The sequence below is a fragment of the Lycorma delicatula genome, chromosome 4 (assembly GCF_047948215.1).
Source record: "Lycorma delicatula isolate Av1 chromosome 4, ASM4794821v1, whole genome shotgun sequence".
NCBI lineage: Eukaryota > Metazoa > Arthropoda > Insecta > Hemiptera > Fulgoridae > Lycorma > Lycorma delicatula.
Window position 1 is genome coordinate 9,502,948 of NC_134458.1, and position 26,288 is coordinate 9,529,235.

The following is a 26,288-nucleotide window of genomic DNA, read 5'->3' on the forward strand; positions in this document are numbered from 1 at the left end:
TATACTTCCCGCCAATACACATGTGTTTATCGTTGCTAAGGGCCGTTGTTTTGACAACAGTAGGCAACGTGAAAATCAGTCGATATTCAACAATTTACCTAGTCAGTTCAATTCAACTTATTTGCCTTTCATGCATTTCATACATTTATACATTTGGTATCTGTTATGTGGAATAAATTAATAAATACAGTTTTATTACATAATTTTACTGTGTCATGTTCAGTGTTTTTATACATTTATTCATTGAAGACTTGGGACCTATGCCAACACATATTACAGATTTCTTCCTTTTTGTTTTTAATGTGACTTGTTACATTTTAAAAATATTATCAAATAAACAAAATGAAAGAGTAAATTTTGTTCTATGAGAGTGTAAGAATCTAGAACGTGTCATGTTGTTTGGAGGATAGTAATTATGTTAGTTTGATGACAATTTATTTTGCAGCTTTCTATGTAGAGTTTATTTTTTTTTCTCTAAATGACTTACAGTTAAAACATGCACTATTTTATTTTATCCTGTATGAATTAAAAAACATATATTACCTTTCAATCTTTCAAATAATTTAATCATTCAATTCAAATATGATTTAAAAAGTAGTTGTGGCATCCTCCAGTGGATTTTTCTCCATTTATTTTTGGAACTTCTTGATTAACAGAACACATTGAAAAATCAATAAGTATTGTAAAATATATACCACATGATAGTAGGTATAATATGTGATTGGTTTTTTTTTTTTTTAATTTTACAGTTTAAAGAAATCTTATCATGGAGTCATAGTAGTATGGAAATAGGTTCCATAAATCAATAAGATTAATAAGTGATCAATAAGTAATTAATAAGACTAAAGCCTGCTTTTGCTTGTTATGAGTAGACTTATAGTTCATACTTTGTAATAGTTATATTGTTAATTATCTTTTATTAGAAACTAAATAAGTTATAAACAACAGATTAATGAGAGGGTATTTATTATACCCTTCTCATGAGAATGATCAGATCTAGAAAATGTGTTCACAGTTTTATAAAATAAAATCATCCTGTTCGATGTCATGGCTCATAATTATTTTATTTATTTTTGTGTTGTTTTTATCTTGATGATAATTTGGCTACAAGTTAAATGATCAACCAAATAAAAAAATTGATTTTTTAGTGTCAAGATTACTAGTTTTTATATGATGTGATAAATAATATTTTAGTAGAACATTAAATATATTCCAGTATTTACATGTAAATTACCTAAATAAACCCTTAACATAAAATCTGTAATGCACAAATTATATGAGAGCAGAAACACAGTATTTATTCTAAATTTGTAATATATGATTACATGAATTTTTTTTTTAATAATGGTTTCTAATTGCTATGTTAAAAGTTGTTTCAAGTTCAAAACCTAAAAAGAAAAAATTCCCTTTTTGCTGAAATCTTGCAATTGTTTTCCAGACCTGAGAAAACGCTCTGAATCAAACATCTGTAGTGAGTAGCTTGTTTTCCATAGGCTACTTACTCTGCTGCTGCATTAAATAATATATCCTGTTCTATTCTCTAACACAGTACTTTGAACAGATATACTATTTATTCATTACCAGATTTACATTTTAACTCTATTATTTTTTATTTTTATATATTGATAAAGGATTATAAAGTTTCTCCTGTTTCTTCATTTAAACTTACTCACTGGCAAGTGCATAATTTTCCTTCTACTTGATGCCAAGCTATTGCTATCTTCCTCCAAGTAAAGGTTGGTGGACATGTTAGTCAAAATTGTGGATTTTGTACTTCCAACATTATTTTGTTAACTTTCTGTTTTTTGATGGTTTTAAGAAATGGATTATGTTATCTTCAGCTAAAAATTTATCTTTGATAATAAAGTCTTTTAAATAAAATTTTTGTTGGATTTAGTTTTTTCTAGTGTTTTTTTGAATATAAAATTATAAAATATCAATATCAGGCCATATCTTTATGATGCAAATCTTAAGTTTCTTTAAGAAACTAACATCTTTTCTGAAGAAATTCTTTCTTCTTGAGTTATTTGATTGGTTTTGTGCACATCTTGATTTTCTCCTATCTGTATCAGTCTCTTTATGTCAACATCCTATATCCTACCTCGATAATATTTCAGATGTTCTGATCCTTAAATTCCTTCTAGTTTTAACTTCTAAATGTGTCCAATACATCAATCTTACAAGATTCTGCCACATCTTTTCTTTTCTCTAATTTTCTTTACATTCATTTATTTCATATGTATCAGTTTGTATAATTTTCAACATTTCCCTGTAATACTGCATCTAAAAATGTGTTTGTTTTATTGGCTTTTCTTTTCTCTATGTTTTTTCTGATATACAGCTACACTCCATACAAGTACATTAGATCCTTCTAAATTCTATTTTTCTTTTCTTGTAATTTTACTATTAAATTAACAAAATTATACAACTTCAGACATGTATTCTAATATTTTAATTTCTCATTATCCTGCTGTCTATTGTATTTCACTGACTCTGTTTTACTGTTTCTTACTTTCACACTGAATTTATCTAAGAACAATCAGTCTATACCAGTCATTTCCTGTATTTCATTCCTACTTTTAGCTGAGATAATAATTTCAACAGTCAACTTCATCATTTAATTTTCTTGTCTCTAGAATTTTACTTTAGCTGTAATTTTAAAAAAGCTTTTTGCTCCTTTATTGAGTTTTCTTTATACAATTGAAAGAGCACTGGAGTTAAGCTACATATTCATGTCATTGCTTTTGTATTATAGCTTGGCTTTCTTCATTTTCCATTCTTATTAAAGCTGTTTGATTTCTAAAACTATTAAATAACTTTTCATTTTCATTTAATCCTCATATTTTCTGAAATTTTAAACACTATTCCAATTTACATTTTCAAATACTTTTTAAGATTATTCAGTATCATACAGTAGTTTTGTTTTTTCAGCTTGCTTTCTAAAATTAATCTGAAGTCTGAAATTGCTTTTCCCTTTGTTAGCTTATTACAAATTTTCCTTTGGTTTGAAAAAAATAAATAACCAGTCCATTTGTTTTCTATTATACTTACTTTTTTAATCACTTACTGGCTTTCTTCTATGGTATTCTCAGATTTTAATTTCACATCACTCACTTAGAATCTGTCTAAATCCCATCTCTTTGTTTCTAGTTCTTTTTCATTTTTTTGTTTCTGAAACTTTGAACTATACTACTCTATCATTAAATTGTGGGCAGGATTTTTCCAGTTCATTATTTGATTTCAAAACCTCTGCCTAACATTATATAATCTGTACATCTGGCTTTCATCCATATGCATTATTTTTCTCTTATGAGTTTTAAAAATGGTGTGAGCAGTTGCTAATTAATACCAAGTGCAAAGTTCCAAAAGTCTGTATCCCTTTCATCTCCTGTCAACTAAGTTAATGTTCTGAAAGTACTCTTCCTTCCCTAAATTTCTCTACTGTTACATTCAAAGTCATTATTAGATTATTTTTTTTTAAGAATGATCAAAAACTTTATTTATAAATTTAATTTTAATTTACACAATGTTTATTGTGTAAAATTATTCCTTCTCATTATCGCCAGTCATTTTAAGAATATTGGTTAGTGAAATTTCATATTAATGTGGAATTCTTACTGAAATAAACCATGTTTAATAAAGTTATCAAATTCTATTTAAAAGAATCGCTACGCAGCTGGAAGTAAACTTATTTACACACATAAACCTACATATAAACTCTCTTGTAGAGTCAATTTTTATGATTGTATACTACTTTGGCATTCTTTGTATTAGTAGTTGTGCCTAAGAAAGATAACTATTAAAATATTTGGCTACATGTATCATAACGCATATCAAGTTTTAATTTCAATATAAATTAAAAGTTAGATTACATTTATAAAAATTATCTAATTATTTTATTTATTCAAATATTCCTTTCTTAATTCTGCACACTTTTTTTAACATTATATATTTCAAGAAAATCACTAAATGCATTATGGTTAGGCACTATAAGGTAAAATATGGAAAAAAAAAAATATATATATATGTTGTAGAAGCATAAGATTAAAGTAGTGTTTTAGAATATGGAGATATTCTCCCAGATTGGGATTTAAATAAACCTTTTATTACAATAGTCTAATTAATCCTAGTGACAGAGCACAGTATATATATATATATATATTATAGTCTAAAAGATAATGAAAATGATAGAATTGTTATTTTCATTGAAAATAATCCAGTTGGAAATAAATAAAAATAAATGGTAAAAACTGTGGAGGAAAAAAGTATTTAGGGTATGAACACAAAAACAATTTGTAAATCGAGAGTTGTTTTTTTACTTTATACTGCTCAGTGAATTGAAAAGAAGTTTTATATTGGATGTGTACATGCATCCTTAAATTTAATGTTACATTAAAACATCTATGTAAGGACTTTATCTGATTTAAAAACTTTCAAAATTCTTTTATTTCATAAAAATTATTTCATTAAAAAATGGATTTCTGTATTACTTGTATAATCAGTGATATGAAAACAAAGAATTTATTATGGGATTATTAAGATCATTATCTTAATATGTGCCGGAAAGCTCTTTGGTCATATCACATATAATGTGTTCATAGATCAGAGCTGTTAGATGCTTTAGTTGCATGTCATATTTTGAAAATACTTTTTGACATTTATAATTTAATTTTTCTTTCACCATGCTCACGAGTGACTACTAATTGCGTTAGTCAATACGTGATAAATGTATAACAATTTTGTTACATACACTTTTCTCTAGCAAATGCATCAATAATTTCTGGCTCTGTAAGCTTTGAGGATAAAAGAAATTGATAGTCTTACCCTGTGATGTTGGACTTAGTAAAACTTGCCAATAATGTCTAGGGTGTTAGTAGCAGCTGATTGTAGCACTAGCTTTAAAGCTGAGTGTATATAAATATATATATATATATATATATATTTGTTTTTCTAAAATTGATCCTTTCGGGAATCAACCCATATTGGATTGATTGGATTAATATATTATGTATATTAATATATAATTCTTGCATAATCTAAAATTTATGTAAATATTCTATATGTCTTTTAAGAAAGTTCTAAAGTAATGGTTAAGTACATTAAAAGAAAAATCTGTTTCATTTCTTTTATGTTGTAAAATAAAAAAATATTAATTGTTACATTTCTTTCCATATTGCTTTTATTAAAATAGATTTAAGTCATTTAAAAAAAAAAGAACTACCAGTTTCTATCTTTTAGTGTGAACTTTATATAATATTAAATCTTGTTTTAATATAATTTAAAGTCATAATATGATCATACAGATTTTTTAGTCCTGTTACCCAATTTTAAATGTAATTTAAGAAAGGGAAATTTAGGTGGAATAAAAAAAATGTATTTGTTACTTACAAAAGAAATTTAATAAAAAGCTATTACTTACATAATTGCTAAAGAATATGCTCAAAACCCCCACCCCTTACCGTTATACACGCATGGACTCTTTTCAGCATATTAGCAGTAACCTTTTTAAGAGTTGCATTGGAAATATTCGTGATTAAGTCTGTAATATTGACTAAGTTCATCAATAGTGTGAGGACTGTTTTTGAAGGCCTCGGACTTAATATAGCCCCACAAAAAGTAGTCAGGAGATGTGAGGTCTGGGGACCTTGGAGGCCGTAAGCCCTTGCTTATTATTCGATCATCAAAGAACTCTTGCAGAAAATCCATGGTTTCTCGACATGTGACCGATGTCGGCATGTAGCGACATCTTGCTGAAACCAGCAATACTGTTCTTGAGGTTCCAGGAGGGACAAAAATTGGCGCACAATATTCCTGTATACTTCACCATTTACTGTCTGTTCGAAGAATACGGGTCCGACTATACGATGACGAGATATCGCACACCACACACCAATTTTTTCAGGATACAAAGATTTGTCTTGTAAAGTGTTAGGATTTTCAACCGCCCAATTCGACAGTTCTGACTGTTCACATAACCATAGAGATGGATCCAAGCTTCATAGCACTGTGTTTAAAAATTCAATTCCGTTATCATTTATGAGAGACCTAAACCAATGGCAATATTGCAATCGCATGTTTAAATCTGGAGGCTGAAGCTCTTGGACTAATCGTACGAGATATGGATACAATTTCAATTTTTTAGCAGCTTTCTGAACACTTGAATATGACAGACCAACTTGCGTGGAAAGTTTTTGTAAACTTTTCCGTGGAGAATGGAGCAATCTTGTTTTCACATTCTCTAAAATGTCATCTGTCAAGCGAGTTGGTCGACGACTACATTTTCTGTCGCAAACACTACCTGTCTCTCAAAATCGGTTTGCTAGCCTAGAAATTATATTTTTCTGGCGGAGGAACACCAACAAATTTAATTTGAAATGATTCTTTTACAGTTGCGTACAATTTCGTAGCAAAATATTGTTCCAGAATAAAAACTCGTTTTTCTATGGTAAAAGACATTCTGTTCGTAACACGACTGGAAATAGTACAAAAGTTTACACAGCTCAAGGAGAATCAACTCACACTGCCGTATCTATACCGGTTGAGTAGTGCTACCAACTTCGTGTCACAAAACAAAATTTCCCTTTCTTAGAAAAAAATTACCAGACAGTAACAATTGGGTAACAGGGCTAAAAAATCACTCTGTATTACTATTTAATAGCACATGCATCATTGCTTTTTGTATTGTATCCTCACTTTCAACACCAATAATATACAGTTTCAGTATGACCAGGTTTGTATGCAGCATTTTGAGTTAGTTGTTAGATGCTTCAGAAAAGATACAGTAGTATATATAGTATAAATTTTTCTGGGTTTTAAAATTCTAATTAAAAAGAAATCTTGAATTTATATGCATGTTTATTTCTTTTTACATGTATCAGTTCCTGAAAAATATACACACACAAAAAAAGTAAATATTAACAGATTGACTGCCATGATAAAGTTTTTTCTGTTATTAATTTTAGCAGTTATGTATAGTGTAGCCTAGGGCAATGTACCAAAAGGAATTTATAAGAGTGATTATGAGATTGTGATAGCAAATGTATTTAAATGGGTTATTATAATGAATAATCATATATATGATTTGTCTTTTGTAGTAAGATTTTACATATTTGTAATTAATGAGATATGCTGATCCATTAAATTTTTCCATTCTACATTTAAGATAACCATGCTTGGAAATGTTTTGTTTTTATTTTATTCTAAAGTTATTACTACCATAGTCATATCCATATGGATTTTTCTTTTTCTCTGATTAAAGAATCAACTGTAATAAATTTTTTTTTAATTACTCATTTAATTTAATTTTAAAAATTACTTTAAAATCCATTAATAACCAATACTTAATTTGAAAGGTTAAAATTCTATAAATACGCTCAAATAAATTTTACAGTTTTGTAGCTTATGCCTTATAAATATACATGTATAAGCAATATAAATATATATCACATTAATTAAATTTTTTATAATGAACTATTTATATTACATAACACTTGGAGTAAACAAAATTCATTCATTATTTTTATTTATGCAGATGTTCTGTGCAATTGAAAGTCAACTGCATGAGTAGAATTATTGTCAACAGAGATGATGTTCAATAATAAATGCCTATTTCATACACTAATGTAATTATTTATTATTATAAATTCTCTTTAAACATGTATATACTTGTATATATATCAATATTTATATCTATTTTTTTTTTAATTTGCCATAGAATACTTACAGTGTAGAAACAATAACACTTAGTAACATTTTAGTGGAGAATTCCATGCAGTCAGCATAACTATTATGACAATAAAATTTTATATGTATTTGGCATAATAATGCAGCTGATTATATGGAAGTCTGAATACCATTACCAAAAATTCATGGTGGAAGCACTGCTAAAAATAAATACGATATCAATACAACTTGTTATCTCATAAATTAGTCTATTTGCTTAATATGGATTATTCCTATGAAAACTAACTAAAATATTGCAGAGTGCTGCAGAAATGTGTTGTATTAATAAAATATATTTAATTTATTGTATTACATATTACACTGTAACATATTTTGTGGTTTTTACACCTTGAACTACTTTTGTTTTACCAGACTAATTATTCATAATTTATCGATACTTCGTCTGTTATTGGATGTAACCTACCTTGCTAGGCATATTATATTAGTATTTTTAGATTAGGTAAATTGTTTAGGTTAGGTTTGTATTGTAAGGGTGAGCTCTCGTGTTTTATTTTCTTTAAAGTAGTAAGTTTAGCTTGTAAGAATGGTTTTTGTTTTGTTGGCATATTTTCGTGGCATGATCACCACATTCTTCTTGTTTCTGAGTAGTGTATTATTCCGGGTTTTTGTGTAAGAAATATGATAACTAGGTTGTAAGAATATTGTTTGCCTTGTTGGCTTGTTTTCACTTCGTGTTCGCCTTTCGAATTGAGGGTTAATGCCACATTGAAGGTGTTCGCCTTTCCTTCCAGGTTAATGGTAAGATTGTTGCACACCTTGCTGGCTGGTTGTTGTGTGATGCCTATTGCATCATAATGTTTCGCAACAGGTTACAAGAGTATTATATTGATCTGGAGCATTCGAGACGTGTTGTTGGTATGAGTGAGATCATAAGGGAGCCTACACATCTCGAAGTAATGCCTCCGGGTGATCCTGGGATGCATAGGGTACTCCAAAGGGGGATGGTTTTAGTCAGTAGTCTGTTGATGGCAGTTGGATTAGACCACCAGCAAGAGTTCGACACTTTGTGCATAAAAGCATTTCCACTCCGTCCTAAAAAAAAAATATTTATTCTTGAGTCCAACCTCATTTTAAATATTACTCAGAGGAAAAGATCAATTTCTGATTAAAAAATTTAACTTGGGCTCTACAGATTACATAAAGGTACAGTTGTTTTATGTATTATATTGAAACTGAATGAAAATTAGAGGCTCTACTAAATTTCATAGGAAAACTAATCCCAAGGGTATGAATTGTAAAATCTTCAGGTGTAATTCTCTATTGAAATAAACTCTCAAGTCTGATTGTTTTAATATTTTTTTATTATGAAAAGAATTTGTTTAAATATTGATTTCTTATTAATTTTTTTTTTAAACTTTTTAAAATCAGTTTCATTTTAACTAGTTTTGGACAAAAGAATTGCCATATAAAAGTCAGTTAGTCTTGTTACTCTTGAATCTACAATCTGCATAGCTGAGTACGCTTAAATTCTCAGTAAACAATTAGTGACCAAGGCTTTCTACTAGGAAATTCATTTTGCATGACATTCAGATTGGAGGGTTGAAGATAACTTTGAAAAATCTCATTCATAAAAATATACTACCAACACGTTTATAAAAGAAGTTTATTAGGAGGATTCTTATGATATTTCTTTATGATACTTGTAACATGTATAATATTGTGTAACTTCTTTTAAACAATGCAACTTAATCACATAAAGGTTTTTAGAAGTTATTCTAAACTTTTATAAATCAAAAAACTGAAAACATTCACTTTAAATTGTTATGGCCATGCCCTTTTTTTGTATGTCATATTTGTGCTTGGCTTTAATTGATAGGGAAAACTCTAAAGGTAGATTTCTCTCTTATAAAAATCTAGACCCTTGCTGGCAATCAAGTCTATGCTCTCATTTCTGTAGAATTCACCTTACTAATCAATATTTTTAATATAGCCTATGGTATCTCCTTTTGTAAGCAGATCAGACAATTTGTTAAGTTTACCTAACTTTTTTTTGACATTTGTGAATAATTTTTGATACCCTGGTAAGCTATGTTGCAAGTTATTCCACCACTGAATTTTATTTTGTTATCAGATATATAATCTTTTAATCAGATATTATTTCTTTAGAGAGATTTTTTAGCGCTTTTTTGTTTTACCTCAAGATGCTGTTTTTTCTTGCTTAGTGGGTAGAGATTTTTTTTTAATAAAAAGTACTTTCAGAAAATTTTTTGTTGAGATTTTTAGAATTCCTTTGTTAGAGTTATTGGTTGCCCACATAAAGGAAGTACATAAAAACTCTGGAAAAGCTTCTGGAAGGACATTTCCATTTCCTTAGAAAGTCAACTGCTTTGTTTATGTATTTTCTAATATTTATCCCTACTTTTACAATGTACATTTTTGAAGAATATTTTCCTTGCTTTTTGGAACTTTTCTGTATTGTTGTGTGAAGATGAAATTCAGTCACTCTGAGCTGTAGCATATTACCTCGATGTAAATAGTTTCAAAATTAGATGACAGTTATAAAATGATTGTAATTTATGACTTACACTTTTATAATTACTTTAAATTTGAATGCAAACTGGAAATTGAATTAATTCATTGTTTATTAGGTTTTGTATTTTTTAAATGCTGACTGTTTCAGATATAATGTTTTTGAAGTAATAAATATATTTTTACTCAAAATAAGGTCTCATATCTTACTCTGAGGTCTGGGAAATAATGAAATTTATTGTGGAAGAAAAATTATGAAAATTATCATTGCTGTAGAATAATCCAATAAAATATTTTTTTTTGTGGTTATCAATAAGCATTATGGCAGTATGGATCAGTATAAATGGAGGGTCATATTTTAGTATCATAGTGGTCAACCTGTTAAGCATATTTTACACATCACATACCTTTCTACATCTTATACATTGTCATAAATAAATAAGTACATATTAATTTAATGTGAAAGTATGTACAGTTATGTCCTTACTGATTTTAGGCTTGAATTTCACCAATATACCATCATATGTCATACAAAGCTTAGACAAATTTGAACAGTTATATTAAATCAATAATTATTAAGCACATGGTTAGTCACTCTCTTTTCCAGATGCTTAACTCCTAACAAATAAATAATATATTACATACTTCTGTATGTATACTACAGAATTAACATCTTTTCATGTAGTAAATAAATGACTAGTACTTTACTTACATGATAACATAATTTATTATATAAATCAAGACAGTGATGGAATGTTTACTATTCTAAAAATAATAAAAGGAACTGTTCCACTATTTGCCAGGAAGGATCAAGGGAAGCCATGAAAAAATTTGAACAGAATAGCATTAAAAAGTAAACAATTTTAAATAAAAAAGAGAAGCAGTTATAGTCGATATTATTGCTTAAAAATAAAACCAATAAATATTTTAAAGATGTTATTTGAATACATTTTTATGAACTTGTTTAGAGTAAAATATTCAGTGTCCTCATATTCAATAAGTGTTATTTAAAAATGGTCTACAACAGAGTAATATTGTTTCGGTGTAAAATCTAAAAAAAAAAAAAAAAAAAATTGCAAATAAATAAAATTATAAAGACATCATTGATAAATAAGTTTTATCTATGATGTCTGCACAATGTTTTATCTATGATGCATTAAGCACTAAGTGCTTAATGCATAATTGTAATGTATGATAAAAAAACACCATACTACATGGTGAGACCTCCTGTACGTTAGGCAGTGAATCACAGATTCTCTTGCAGATTATTAAATACTGTTTTATATTCTTCAAGTTGGATTTGAAATGAAAAGTTAAAAGTGATAGTGTGAATCGAAATGTGTAATTGTTATATAATAGTGGCTTGTAGAAATGGTGAGGTTCAAACCTTTAATAGTACAGTGTGTATCTATGAGTGTTTTTTCTACTTGTATGTTTTATGTTTGGTAAAATTCATGATTATAAATATTTTAGATTACTTCTGTTAGTTCAGTACTGTAGTACACAAAATACAAACTTTTCAAAACATATAATTTTAGTGAAAAAACATGTTTTATAATTACAGTTATGTTAACAAAGTTTGTAAATTTCTAATGTTGTATCATAGACAGTCAAATTAGTATTAAATTTCAATAATTATACTGTTTGATACAGTCATTGTTTTCTGGGTTACAAATTACATAGTTGCAATTTTATATATTATTGAACTGTTATTTTATTGCTGCATAAACTGTATAAATTTTTTATGTTTCATCATCTCATCATGAGAGTTCATTCTTTACAATGCATCACTGTGTCGTGCTTTTGGTCATTCTTCAGAATATAGAGACAGAGTATATTTAAATATGACTTCTTAATGAGCTGTTTATTGATCTAATTAATGTAACAATTTTTGAAGAATGAAACATACTCAGCATATCAAATTTGTTCAATCTGTTCTCCTCCTGATGACATATTATACAAACTTAAAGGAAAAAAACATACTTTTATTAGAGTATTATTATTTTATTAGAGTGATCGATGTAATTACATCGAACACTCTAATAAACTATATTTTGTATTAATTGCTCTATTTTATATGTATTATCAATATAAAATTAATTATGTGTATATCAATATTTTAATACTCTTTTAAGTTTTACTATTATTATACATAAATACATTGTTTGATAATTATATATTAAAAAATATGTATTTAGAATTATACAGTAATCTGCATGATTTTTTGCATATAAGACAGTGTTACATTATTTTTGTGTTTAGTTACCTAAATAATTTGTTTTGGCTTCTAGTTTAATCACAACCCATTTACTTTTATAAAAAAAGAAAAATATACTTTCTTGTATAACTTAATTCATTTGTGTAATGTTTCTTCCCATATTTAATGCTTCTTTTATAATTTGAAAAAAACAATTAATTCTAGTTTTTGTACACTGAGTTAATTAATTACTTTTTGTTATAAGTCAGGGATGAATTATATTGCATTATGAAATAAATGAATTATTCTAAATGTAAAAGTATGAAAACTTTTTGTTTTAATTCTCTTCTTCTTGTGCCTTATGTGTTCAGCGAGTGTGGGCTATCATGATGGCGACCATAATTTTATTCACTGCCTTATTGAAAAGAGATGTACTCAAGATTCTAAACTATTGTTTCCAATTATTTAGCCATGATGTCCTCCATGTCTCTGGAATATGATGTCCTGGTATCCCTGGGTAATTAGATGTAACAGGTAGTATTTATCTGGGTGTCTCATGATGTTACCAAAATAGGACAATTTCTAGATTTTGGCTGTTTGCACAATCTCTGGTTCTTTTTTCATCTGGCTTAGAATCATTTTGTTTGTTAGCCTACCCATCAAATGCCCTTTTAAAAGATGCTTGTAAGACCACATCTTGACAACTTCAACGTTTTCAATAGATACCTCAATGAATGTCCAGGATTCCACATCATACTACAAGACAGAGTAATTGTAGCATCTGAGCATTCTTACATGCAAGTCCAATGAAAAGTCTGGTGACACAAGCAGATTCTTAAGTCAGAAGGCTGACCTGGCTTTCTCAATTCTGCACTTTATTTCTAGAGTGTGATCCCACCACTCAACAGTACTGCTCCCCAATTACAAACACTTTTTCACCCTTTCTAGTATCACAGTTACTGCCTGTAAAATGTGACTCCTATCACCTAGTCCTTACTAACAATGTACTTTAGTCATTTTAGTGTTCATACTTGAGCCACACTTCTCACATGATATAACAACTTATGTTAAAAATATTTGAATATCCTCTTGAGTCTCCACCAATAATACAGTATTATCAGCATATCAAAGGTTGCTAACTGGAACACCATTGACCTTTTTTACCTTCCTCTTGACCTGCCAAGGCTTCTTTGAATATATGTTCAGAACAGATATTAAAAATTAATGGGGACAGAATACAACCATACCTCACCACTCTTCTTATATCATATCCTTAGTTACACTACCACTGACTTGAACACAAGCCTTTTGATGTCAGTAGAGATTAGCTATAACTTTTAAATCTTTTTTTCTCAATTCCTGAGGATTTTAGAATCTGAACCAACAGATCATGTCCCTATCAAATGTTTTCTCAAAGTCAATGAATAGTAATAATGCTGTCACATTTACTTCTCTGTATCTTTGTACAAGGACCTACAGGCTAAATAGAACTTCCCTAATTCCCAGTACTTTCTGGAAACCAAACTGTGTTTCTCCAACTTCACTGACCAACCTTCAATAAACTCTTTCATGAATGATGCACAAGAATTCTTTAAGCACATGACTCATTAAACTTATGGGAAAGATGAGCATTTTTCTTGGGTATAGCTATAAAAGTTGACTTTAGACAATCATTAGGAAAATTCCACTGTCATATTGCAATGAACAGTCCAGTTAGATGTTTAACACCGGTTCCTTTCAGTAACTTCAGTATTTCAGCTGGAATTTCATCAGTCTACTGCTTTACCATTTTTAGCTTTCCATATTGCATTCAACATCTCCTGCTCAATAATGTGTGGCTCCCATCACAGCCTCCTATTTCCATGTTGGGATGACCATTTATCCGCAAAAAGCCATATATGTTCTTTCCATCTTTCTAAAATCTTTTTTGTATCCATGGAGTATTAAATTTTCCATCTTTATACAACAAATTACCCAGGATTCTTCTGCTTCCTCCATCAACCTCTTTCACTTTTTTGTGTAGATGAAACATATCATGGTTTCTATCATGTTCTTCAGTTTCTTCTTACTGTTCACCTGCCTTTGCAGCTCTAATTAATCTTGTTATTCTCTTATTTAAAAATTTATATTCTTCATTTTTATTCTTGTTAAGCCTTCCTCCTCCATAAGCTGCAGAATTTAGTCAGTCATCCACTTTTTCTCTTCAACTGGTCTTTCTTGTGTTAAGTAAGACCCTAATGTGTTTTGGATAGCTGTTTAGATTGAATTCCAACATCCTTCAACATCTTCATCTTCCCAGACAGAGCCCTTCTCACTCCCTTTTCAACTGTCACCATATCTTTAATGTTAGTATCTTTTAGCATTTTAAAATCTATCTCTAGACTCTCTTTTCAGCCTTTTAACTTTCTTTAGTCATATATTGATTTCTGCCACTAGCAAATTATGTTCAGAGGCCACATTGTGTCAGGGGTCGTCTTAATTCACTTAATACTATTTCTAAACCTGTGTCTGATGGTAATCAATCTGAATTTCGCACCACCATGCCATCTTTGTCTGACCTGAGGGTCTCCAAGTATATCATCATCATTTAGGTAACTTACAAAAGGTGTTTTATGAAAAGTTCATTCTCTTCAAAAAACTGTACAAACTGATCGGCCGTATTGCTCCTAATCCCAAGACTGAAACCACCAACAATCTTACCCTCATTTCCAGATCCCACCTTGTCATTTAGATTGCCAATCTGTATTACAATTTCTCAGCCATCCATCTGCTGTATCAGTTGCCGAAGATCAATATAAAATTCCTCAATTACTCCATCCTCACTTTTTCAACTGTTGGTGCATACACCTGCACTACAATGATATTAAATGGACAGTCCTCAACATACACCACAATAATTCTGTCAGAAACTGGAACAAATCCTAAAGTTGCATTCTCTACCACCCTATTTACAACAAATGCCACTTCATTCCAGTGATTCCTGTTATTTCCACCTGAGTAATATACTGTATAATCTTCCTCTTACTTGTATATTCTTACTGTATATACTTTGCATCCTTCACACTCTGGCCAACACATTTCACTAATTCCAAGAATGGATGCATTTAATTTCTTCATTTCTTTAATGGTATTATGGAAAGGGTGGAGCAGAGGAAATGTTTTTTAAACTGCTAGAACTCAGCGGCAAGTAGGGGTATTGACCTTTAGCGAACTCTGACGGACAGCTCAGACTACACAGTTTCAGTTGCTGTAGAGTGTTGGAGCTTAGAACATTGTGTGTTTGCTGTTGAGCAGTTATTTTTAGAAACACTGATTCTGTGGTCACAGTTAAACATCTTTTCCATCAAAATTTTAATCTCGAATGTTGAGTTGCAGTTCCAGATCAAAACACCATACTCAGATGGGTTGAGGCTTTTAGAAGTGCTGAATCAGTGATGAAGAAAAAACCACCTGGACTTCCCTGTTCAGTTCGAACTCTGGAAAATATAGACAGAGTGAGAAGGGTAAAATTTGCTCGTCCAAAATGATCTGGTAGGTGACAGGCTGTAGTGCTGGGTATGTGACGTTCGCTTAATCGCGTCTTACATGGAGATCTCAAATTTCACCCATACAAAATAATTATCATCCAGTAGCTAACTGAAAGGGATTTTGTGCAATGCAAAGAATTTTGTTGCATAGTGAACACAATTCTTACAGAAGATGCAAATGTCCTAATAATGATGAGTGACAAAGCCTGTTTCCATCTGGGTGGCTATGTTAATGTACAGAACTGTCGGTACTGGATGCTGGAGAATCCACGTGAACTACACCAAAAACCTCTCCACAGCTCAAAAGCAACAGTGTAGTGCAGTGTCTCTATGATAGGAATTGTTGGTCCTTACTTTTTTTGAAGAGGGGGAATCACAATTACAATGACATCAGTCTGCTACTTGACATGTCAAACAACTTACTGCGTCCAGAACTGGAAAGACATTGGGTGAACATGAGAGAAATATGGTTTCAATAGGATGGTACCACACCTCACATGGTGAGAGCATTGATTGAAGTGGTTTGACAAATGTTTCCTGAACATGTCATTTCATGATTCAGCGATGTTTCTTGGTACCATGCTCTCTCAATCTGTTGATTTGCAACTTTTTTATATGGGGCTACCTGAAATCAAGAGTGTATGTAAACAAGCCACACATATCAAAGACCTGAAAATTTCCATTCTTCAAGAAATTGAAGCTATGTCGAATGAAATGTTGGAGAAAGCTGTGAAGAGCTTTGAGGAGAGGCTCCGAATTTGCGTCCAACAAGAAGGACGTCATCTTACTGACATTATTTTCTGAACCTAATTAAGGTATGTTGATTTCAAAAATGCAATAAAAGTATTATTATTTAATGAAAAAATTTTTTTTCTGTAATTAAAACAACTGAATTTATTCAATAGTGAAAAACATGTGTTTCCTCTGCTCCACCATTTATTTCTCCAGACTCATACATGCTTCTAACATTCCATATACCAATTTTTCTTGAAATTCTTCTTCTGAACCTGCTGCTATCTAATTGTGGACATATTTACTTTTCTTGTCTCTCTTCTCCTAAATCAACTCTGTTGAAGATATTCCCTCTAAGAGATCTAATTGGGGGAACAGAAACTCTGGATAATTTCACATTGAATGTCAATGCCATGATTGTCCTGGAAATATCCATGTTGGATCTTTAATGCAGTAGTTCCTTGTGGTCTTCTGCCTCCCAATGCTGTTGACCTTCTTCTGTGGTTCCCCAGCCTTTTGGAGTCACTCAGCCTGGCTATTTGCAGTATGTAAACACTGGGAAATGAGATCACCACATTCCTATGCCTGTTTTAATTTTATGATTATAAATTTGAATTGTTATATCACACGTTAATGAATTTACAACCTATCCTCAAGTATTTGTTAAAGGGAATAGTTGTTATTCAAGCAATTATAAAACTGTAACTGTCTAAACAGTAATTAGTGATAGGCCAGGTACCCTAAGTTACACAATATTTTATGAGGAAAATATCTTCCTACAGAAAAAGAACAAAAGATTCTATCTTTCAAACCAGTTGATAGAAGTAGATATAGATTTCAATAAGTGTTAGATCAGTCAGATTCTATTCATTCACAACTTTTAAAAGTAATCAGATTTTGATAGTTGTATTCTGAAAGAAGACTATTCTTATCAGATAGTGTGTGACTGGTTGTATCATTTATATAATGTGATATTTAAGTAATCACTTTTGAAGTTAATGGTTACTAATCAACTATCATTTAAATTAAAGAGGATTTATTGAGTTCTTGTACTTGTAGGTAGATAGCCTACTTGTGTATCTTTCTTGTCTTCTCTGTGATAAATATGAGGAACGATTATAAAAAGTAATCCATAGTAATGTTACTATGTTTACTCCTCTGGGTTACATGAACCTTAAGTCGTAGGTTACATGAAGTCATTCTCACATCTAAGGTATGAAGTGGTGATATAATACGAGGTTTATAATATCTCCTGTAAAAGCTAATAAATTCATTTTTTTTCGACATGTTGAGTAAACATGATTAGCACATTAACTTTCCTAATCCTTCACAGTTGGCCAAGGATTACAGAGCCTCTTCTCTGTAGAATCATTTCTGACATCCATGAAATTTGAGTACCATTAAACGCTGCTCATGTGCTTGATGAATCAACTCTCTTTACAAATAAGTGAATGCAAAATGTAAAAATAATTTAATAGGCTTTAAAAAATATAAATAAGAAAATAAACATCATCCATGTTCATTTACATTTTGTATAGAAAGCAAAATTTACAATTTGAATTTTTTCCAAAAGGTACAGCTACTAGAACTGTAAAAGCTGCTCTAAGTGTAGTTAACAGAGTAATTAAACATAATATTGAGTTGATTTGTATCATTAAAAAGAAAATAGAAGTATGTTGCTTTGTGAACCTAGTCTGTAAACCTAGCACTTTAAAAGCTCTACATAATTTTTAATAGTAAAAATTCATAAAATTTATTTTAATAGTTTTAATTTCGTGTAACACATTAGAAAAGTAAGATTCTAATTGTCATATTGGTTTATTAAAACCGTTATGACAACTTAAACGATTGTCAATTCCCCATCTGTCTATTCTGCTAATCTATGTATCTGATAGAAATTTTAGCTAAGGGATTCAACATTAATTCAGAATTTTGGTGTTAATATCCTTTATGTAATTTACTGTGTGTTACAGAGAAAATATTTTGATATCAAAACTTACAAGTAATACAAGTAATTTTGAGAAAAAGTTTGTAAAATGTTTAGTGTGAATCTTTATTTCGAATACATTACAAATTTGTTATTTTGTTAATTTTTTCACATTAAGGTTTTTTCTACTACCAGATAATTTTGATTAGTTTTACATGAAAACAAAAAAATATTGTCTAAAATACTGTTATTTCAGTTTGCAGAAAATATTAAATAAAATTTCCCAATTTTTTTTTTGCTGATATTTAGTTAGATGAAAATAAATTTCAGATTTGTTAAGAATATTCAAAATTCTTCTCCAAATTAAATCTGTGTTTTAAAAGTGCATTAAATTTTTTATAAAATGAGGGTCTCTAGTGTTTTTGAAGGATGACATATCCAGCTAGATATAATTTATATTAATGTACAGTTAAATAAATAATTAAAAAGATAATAAAATAAGTATGAAATTACAGCATATATTGCATTTTACGTTGATATACAATAAAACAACTCTATAAACATAATCGGTATAGAAATTTCATATGTTTCAGTACATTTTAAAATTTTTTCCAGTTGTATGATAGTCTTAACATTGGATAAAATTGATCTCTTTTAATTAAGTTATGAATGTTATGTTATCAGATTTATTATGATTGTCAGTCCAGCTGCGCAAGATATTTTTTCTCACATTTATCTTTTACTTTAATATTTAAAGCGATTTTTTAACTATTGACTTGTGCTAAATGGGTTGTGATTTTCCTTAAAAAGTAGAATTTTGATAGTGCTGAACATACAGAGCTCTGTGGTTGTAGATATTTTAAATCAATTTATTATAAATTAGTTGTGCACGATGAAAGTAAGGTTGAAAGTGAGTAAAGGCAGCAGATTTGCTGTTCTGTAGTTGAAATTATTGTATGTGTGTGTGTGTGTGTGTGTGTGTGTATGTGTTCTGTGAGTGATTTTGTGTTGTGTGTTTGTGTGTGTGTATGTTGTATGTATGTGTATGTTTAGCACTAGCTCTGTTAGCTTAGTCCAAATTTCTGGTGGTCAGACGTGTTCTTCTCGCTGCTAGTACCAGCCCCGAAACAATTGACCTTGGAGAGGCAGCTGAACAAGAGCATCCTGATCGGCTGGAATCCTCCTGATTCAAGTTCTTCCCCTCCAATTGACTGCTATCATGTTTATGTGGATGGAGTTCTCAAAGTGACTGTGAAGGCAACAGAACGTACCAGAGCGCTTGTTGAAGGTGTTGATTCGACCCGGGTAAGATGTAATTTTTTTAATAGTCAATAGTAATGGGTGTTTATGTTTATGATTAAATAATACTCATATTTAACAAAAAAAAAAAAAAAAGAAGTAAAATTAGAATTTAGTTGATGCTTCATAATTATGTAAAATTCTATTAAGTGCTGGATTGATAGTTATGGGATAACAGCTGCTTTTTATATTTTATTGCAGTAAATCTATGATGGCTGCCCTACAGTTATATGAAAACTTTTATGGTGTATCTTCCAGTAGGTTAATATTTTCATCACTACATTTTAATAATAGAGTTACCACTGTAAGTTAATAGTTCTACTGCACACTTTTCATATTTGAATTGGAAAGCTTCATGATTTAATTATTTGAAATAGAATTCTCTTTTTTTTATATGAAACTTAAATTATTCTTTCTGAATTAAAATTAGTTTATTTTTTTTATCTTGGGGATGTTAAAATTTTCATTCATTTTATGTTGTCATATGACAATATAAATGTGCTGTAGTCATTCTTACTTCTTCCAGTGTTATAAATATAACTAATAATGTAACTTTTAAGTCATTAATGAAGAAATAATCCTTTTTCACCTAGCAAGAATGTTTAAAAAATGACTCAAAACATTTGAGACAGTTACCTTGACAAGAGAATTCTTAATGACCAACATATTTTTACATTCATTATATATATCAGTGAATTACTGTTTTTCTCAAAATTGATTTCTATTACTTATACATAAATAATAAAAATTATATTTATTACAAAAGTTATATAAATTTCAAACTCTTTTATTACAAACAACTTTATTTTCCATGACTTACTTAAAAAGTATTTATTTCCAACAATATAATTCTGCTTTCATTTTAACATCTTGTAATAAATACTATGCTTCAATTGTATCTATTACAGTTTTATGTTTTTCCAATTTTTGAATAATTTCAAGTAACATTAACTACTAACAGCCAGAACTACATCAGCAGAAAATTGGACACTTTTAAAAAATTCCTGAGCTATCATAAATATTTTGATAATTTGCAGAATATGTTAAATGTGGATTTTGTTAGAATTTTACTTTCACTTAGATCTTTTATTTGCTTTAGATACAATGAAACAATAACTTAATGAAGAATGCAATTAACTGTTGCTTGGAATCCTTTATTTTCAATTAGCTTAGGCTGCAATATGAAGCTCTTGATTCTCAAACAATATTTTTAGAGAAATTAATTTCAGGTCAAAAATCCATGACTTTTACTAGTAAATTTCTTTTCTCCAGGACTGCTCTCTTTGTTTACCCTATTATGCATCATTTATAATTTACTGTCAGAATTATTTTTTATTATCTGATATATTAAAATTGTTTTATCTATTGTCTTTCTTTCCATCACTATGTCTACACTTATTTACCAAGAAAACTCCTTTGTTAGAAATTAATTCATAGAACTATACATTATCTATCTTCTTTAAAGATCTCACAAAAACAGTATCATTGCCTTATCTTTTTTCTTTCATTTTTTTATTTTTAAACACTTGAATTTGGATGAGGTGTATATTATAGTCCAATGTTATTTATTTTGCAAGTATCCCCATCCCTGTTCCACCAGATTAGTTGCCATCACTTCTAGTATCAGAAATGAATGTTAATTCCTGCAAAATATATCTGTTGTCACACTGTTTAAAGTTGAAGCATTTCATAGATTTTTTATTGTGTTTTCATAATAGTCTCTATTTTCACTGACAAATCTTGTCAAAACAAATCCCAATATTAAAAATAACTTTTTTTTAAAAATAATCTGATGAGATGACTTAATTTCATGTATGGCAGGTTCTTACCCACCTGCGTCAATGTATAACATTACCTATATGCCTATTTTTTGTGTGTTTGCACGCGCACATATATAAGTGAGCCTTTGTAATTTGAATTATTTTTGGTTAAGGTGAATTACTCTTTGTCTCTCTTTTTTCTGTCTGTCTGTCATGGTGTTGGAATTGTATCAATCCAGATGAATTGGGGTAGTGATATTTTCTTTGAATCACTTAACATAATCAGTGGAGAATCAACTTAAAGGCAGGGTACATGTAAAGAAATTTATCTCATTTGAGATTCCTAACTCTAATTTTGGAGAATTACATCCATTCTTGTTTTATGTTAGTGTTAGGTTTGATTTTGTGGTATGAAAGAATATTTTATTTATTGAATAATGTATAATTATTTGTGTTTTTGATGTAAGTGTGGTATGTGGCATATGTATTACTTGAAAAGCTGCAACCAGCTTGAACTCTCAGGTCACCAGTTCCCACATTCTTAAGTGATAGTTCTTTACAGGAGGTGTATTCAGATTTTTTTTGAAACTATTAATATGAAATTGGTACAAAGAGGGATTTCAAATAAGGAACATATCAAACAAGATTTCTTTTTTATATGTAAAAATAATAAATGTATGGATTGTAAAAATAAAAGCAATCTAGAACACAGATGAAATCATTGCAGAATGCATTTCTGATAGTTTAATTTGGCATACAATATCTTAAGGATCATTTAATACTGCTAGAAGAATTTTGCAGGATTATAACTCCCAATATTATTTGTTGGAATGAACACTGTTTCTCAAGTCCTCGAGTAGATTTGTAAATCTCTGATGGTTATAAACTGGATGATTCATACAATTGCTCACATTTTAAAAATAGTGGATCTTTTATCCTTAAAGAAGGCAGAGAATCTGATGTGATAAAGTTTGCTCCTGATGGTATTGACTAATATTTCTGAGATTTGTGTTAGGCTATCAAGGCTGTATATACTGTCACTATAAAAATCATCAGTTGGTTACTATGAAGAAGCTGGGGCTTCAACTATCTAGATTGAAGCATTTAAATCTAATATTATACTCTGTACTGATCTCATTGCCAACATGATCATGATTAGATACAGGTAATATTAATTATAGAATTTATTCCTTTAACGATTTTATACCCACAATTAATTTTTGGACCTCATTTTCCATGTAGTAGATGTAATAAAAATATTTTACACTTCTTCTGATGATAATGCTTTATATCTGTTGACATAAGAGATGGCAAATAACAGCTATTGACAAAGTACATGGAAGAGTTGTTGACAAATAAGATTGATTTCACTATAAAAGAAAGTAATTGAGGTTAGAACAAAAGCTAGTTATAGCCAATAGATGTACTGAAATTGGTTATGTTATATTTTCTGAAATTGTAAAAAATTATGAACTATGATGCAGTTGTAAGCTCCATTAATTTCTATACTTGAATGTTTTTTGTCATCTCTGACAGAATTAAAAAATATTCAGAATCTAAAAAAATAGTTAAGTTTTTTCTAAAAGTAGTTTAATCTAAAATTAAGTTTAATCTAAAAAATAGTCTAAGTTCCACTGGTACATTGACAAATTACCCATGAAACTTAAATTTGCATATGAACAATAAAATTATTGTATTTAACGTTTTTGTTTGTATGAAGAGTTACAAAACAGAACCAAGCAGTCATTTCCTTGTACCTATATTTTCACAAAACATTTCATACCTATATTTCACAATTGTGCAATCAAACAATATAGTTTTGTAATAAAATATGAGGTAATTTCATGAAATCACTTTGAATATCATCCTAGCAAATAAACTACTAAGGCCTAAGATTGTTTAGTTAAGTATCCAAATGAAAATTATATTACTTTAACACTGTATAACTTAACATTAGCTTTTAATGCTATATTTCATGTTTAGTACTTAAAAGTTTAGTCTCATATGGCACTGAAACATCATATACTGAAGCTTTTTTTAATTATATCCTCGTAAAATGGCAACAAGTCTATATTTGATGGCGAATGTTCTGACTTGTTGATAGTTGTAACTGCAAAACAGTTGAACCCATATTGAGTCCATCGGTCCATTTATATTTTTTTCATAATGATTAATGATCAAAAGGCCTTTGTTATTTTATACCATTATGTAAATGGATACTACATTGATTTTCATGCATTCAAGTTTAGAAAAAGTAAAAAGATTGATAAACATATCGTTACAATGATTTATAATCAATAAAGCCCATGTAATAAAGTTTGGCTTAAGAAAATGTTAGAATTTGCGAATATTCTAGATTTATATTATGAAGATTCTGAATTTTAAATAGTTCCAGTTGAAAACCCACATATTAGAAGCTTGAGTAAAAAGGTTAATAAAATAAATTCTTTAAAAACTAAAGTCCTGTTTTCCTCTTAATACACAAGGTTATATCTCAAAACATAACTACCATATGAAAGAAATACTGCTTTGTCAAAAAGAAACTCATACAGAATATTTATCAGAGATCAAACTGAATATGTAAATCCTCTCTTTATTTATTTTGAAGTAATGATTACTATTAACTAATATATTTAGTACACATTTCCTTACATTTAAAAATGAAAACGACCAAATATACAAAATTCATGAACACGGATCAAGAAAAATATACTGGCTATACAAGTACTATCTGTTAGAATGAATATCACTTGAAGTAGCAAGTAAATATTTGAAATAAAACTCTTCAAAAATTTTCCTGTGCTGTAAGACCAATCAGGATTAAGTGTTTTAAAAGCAAGTCATATGACTGGCTGTTCTGTCAGTTTTATAGTACCAGTGAGTAGTTAGAATACAGTTCTATGAGTATCTGTATAAAAAAAAAAAACAAAGTAATGGTTTAAACTTAATTTGTTGTCGTTTCATTAAATTCATTGTTCTTTTGTTATAACAGTTGTTAATGCATTAGTTTATTTGTTTATTTATTGTTTAACTCGATTGTGTTACTCTGTATTTGAATGTTTCTTGCATTCTGTTTCAACCATACTGAAATTGTTCAGCAAATAAAGTTTTAGATAATATAATAATTTTTTTGCAAGTTTAGTAATTGCAAAGTGTAAAACTCTTCACATTTCATGATAGTGGAAATGCAATAAAATATTGCCATATTAAGAGTTTTTATGGTATTTTTCTTATATAAACAATATTTTTACAAATAAAATAATGTTGATTCTATCTTTTTCTCATTTTATAATGAATATTTTATTAGTGTTGTGGCTTCTTAATAGGATAGGTACTCATTGTAACAGACTGTTTATTTTGCTTTTATTAAATACAAACTTTTGTAATTACAGCCTCACAGAATCAGTGTTCGATCTGTGACAGTGAATCGAAGAACATCAAGAGATGCAGCATGTACAATGGTGATTGGGAAAGATGTACCACTGGGACCATCTCAGGTGAAAGCAACTAGAGTGACTGCAACATCTGCAGTAATTTCCTGGCTTCCTAGCAATAGTAATTTCCAGCATACTGTCTGTGTGAACAATGTTGAATTAAGAACTGTCAAACCAGGCGTCTATCGACATACAATCACAGGTAAAGATTTCACTTACGAGTAGACAATAATCAGTAAGCCTTGTAACTATCAGCATTCTTTTTGAAGAATTAATTTCAACACTTCAATGTAACAAGTTTAATGCACTGGAATGTTATTTTGTTAATTTTTTTTGTTTATTGGTGAAATGGTATTGTTTAGCAAATACAAAATGTAATTGAATGTTGGCAAATTAAATTTATTTATGAAAATGAAAATAAATAAATTCCATTAACTGAAAAATGAATAATTACATATTTATATTTTTTGAATTCTACGTCCTCTTTCATTAAATCAGACATAAAAAATGTTATCAAATGAAGGGGGGATACTTTATTGATATGATGAATAGTACAAAGTCTTACAGTTTTAGAATACATTCTGCTATTAAACATGAAAACTGAAAAAATGTTACTGTAATGTTGAACACATATATGCCTGTATATATGTGTTTACAAATTTACAAAAGTATGGGATGCCTTTTTTTTAAATTCAAATTTCTTTTCTTGAGTCATATATCACTATTGCTTTTAATTAACTTGTGATAGCAATGATATTTTGCACTCTTTCATGTACACACTGATATTGCGATCACTAGATCACTGGCACTTCAAGGCTGATGTGGAAATTTAAATAATACAATTTATATAAATAATTTTATTAAATAAATTATTTTCTAGAAATAAGCAATTGTGATATTATATTACAATGGCTTTATTACTAATAATGTTAAGCAATTACTAATACTCACATGTGCACGAGTGCGCGTGCACAAAAATGTATAACATTTTATTAAGGTTATATTGAAGTTGTACTGAATATTCTGTGGCCAATATTGTTTGAAAACAGAATTTGCCATCAACTCTTTTTCTCAAAATTGTTGGTTGGTAAACAGATCATTCTGTTTCTTTCCTAATGCAATGATTGTATGGAAGTGGATTATATTATTATGTTAGAAAGATCATTAAAATTTAATATTTGTTGATGAAGGAAGTTGGCT

At 29.3% G+C, this 26,288-nt stretch overlaps 1 protein-coding gene across 1 annotated transcript in view; it reads left to right on the plus strand.

The window, feature by feature from the left end:
- Nucleotides 1-26,288, plus strand: part of Rbp (RIMS binding protein) — a 453,814-nt gene that overhangs the window by 240,838 nt on the left and 186,688 nt on the right. Inside the window, exons 16-17 of the mRNA XM_075364347.1 lie at nt 19,710-19,900; nt 25,047-25,290. Coding sequence (XP_075220462.1) covers nt 19,710-19,900; nt 25,047-25,290 — 435 coding nt within the window. The remainder of the gene's footprint in view (nt 1-19,709; nt 19,901-25,046; nt 25,291-26,288) is intronic.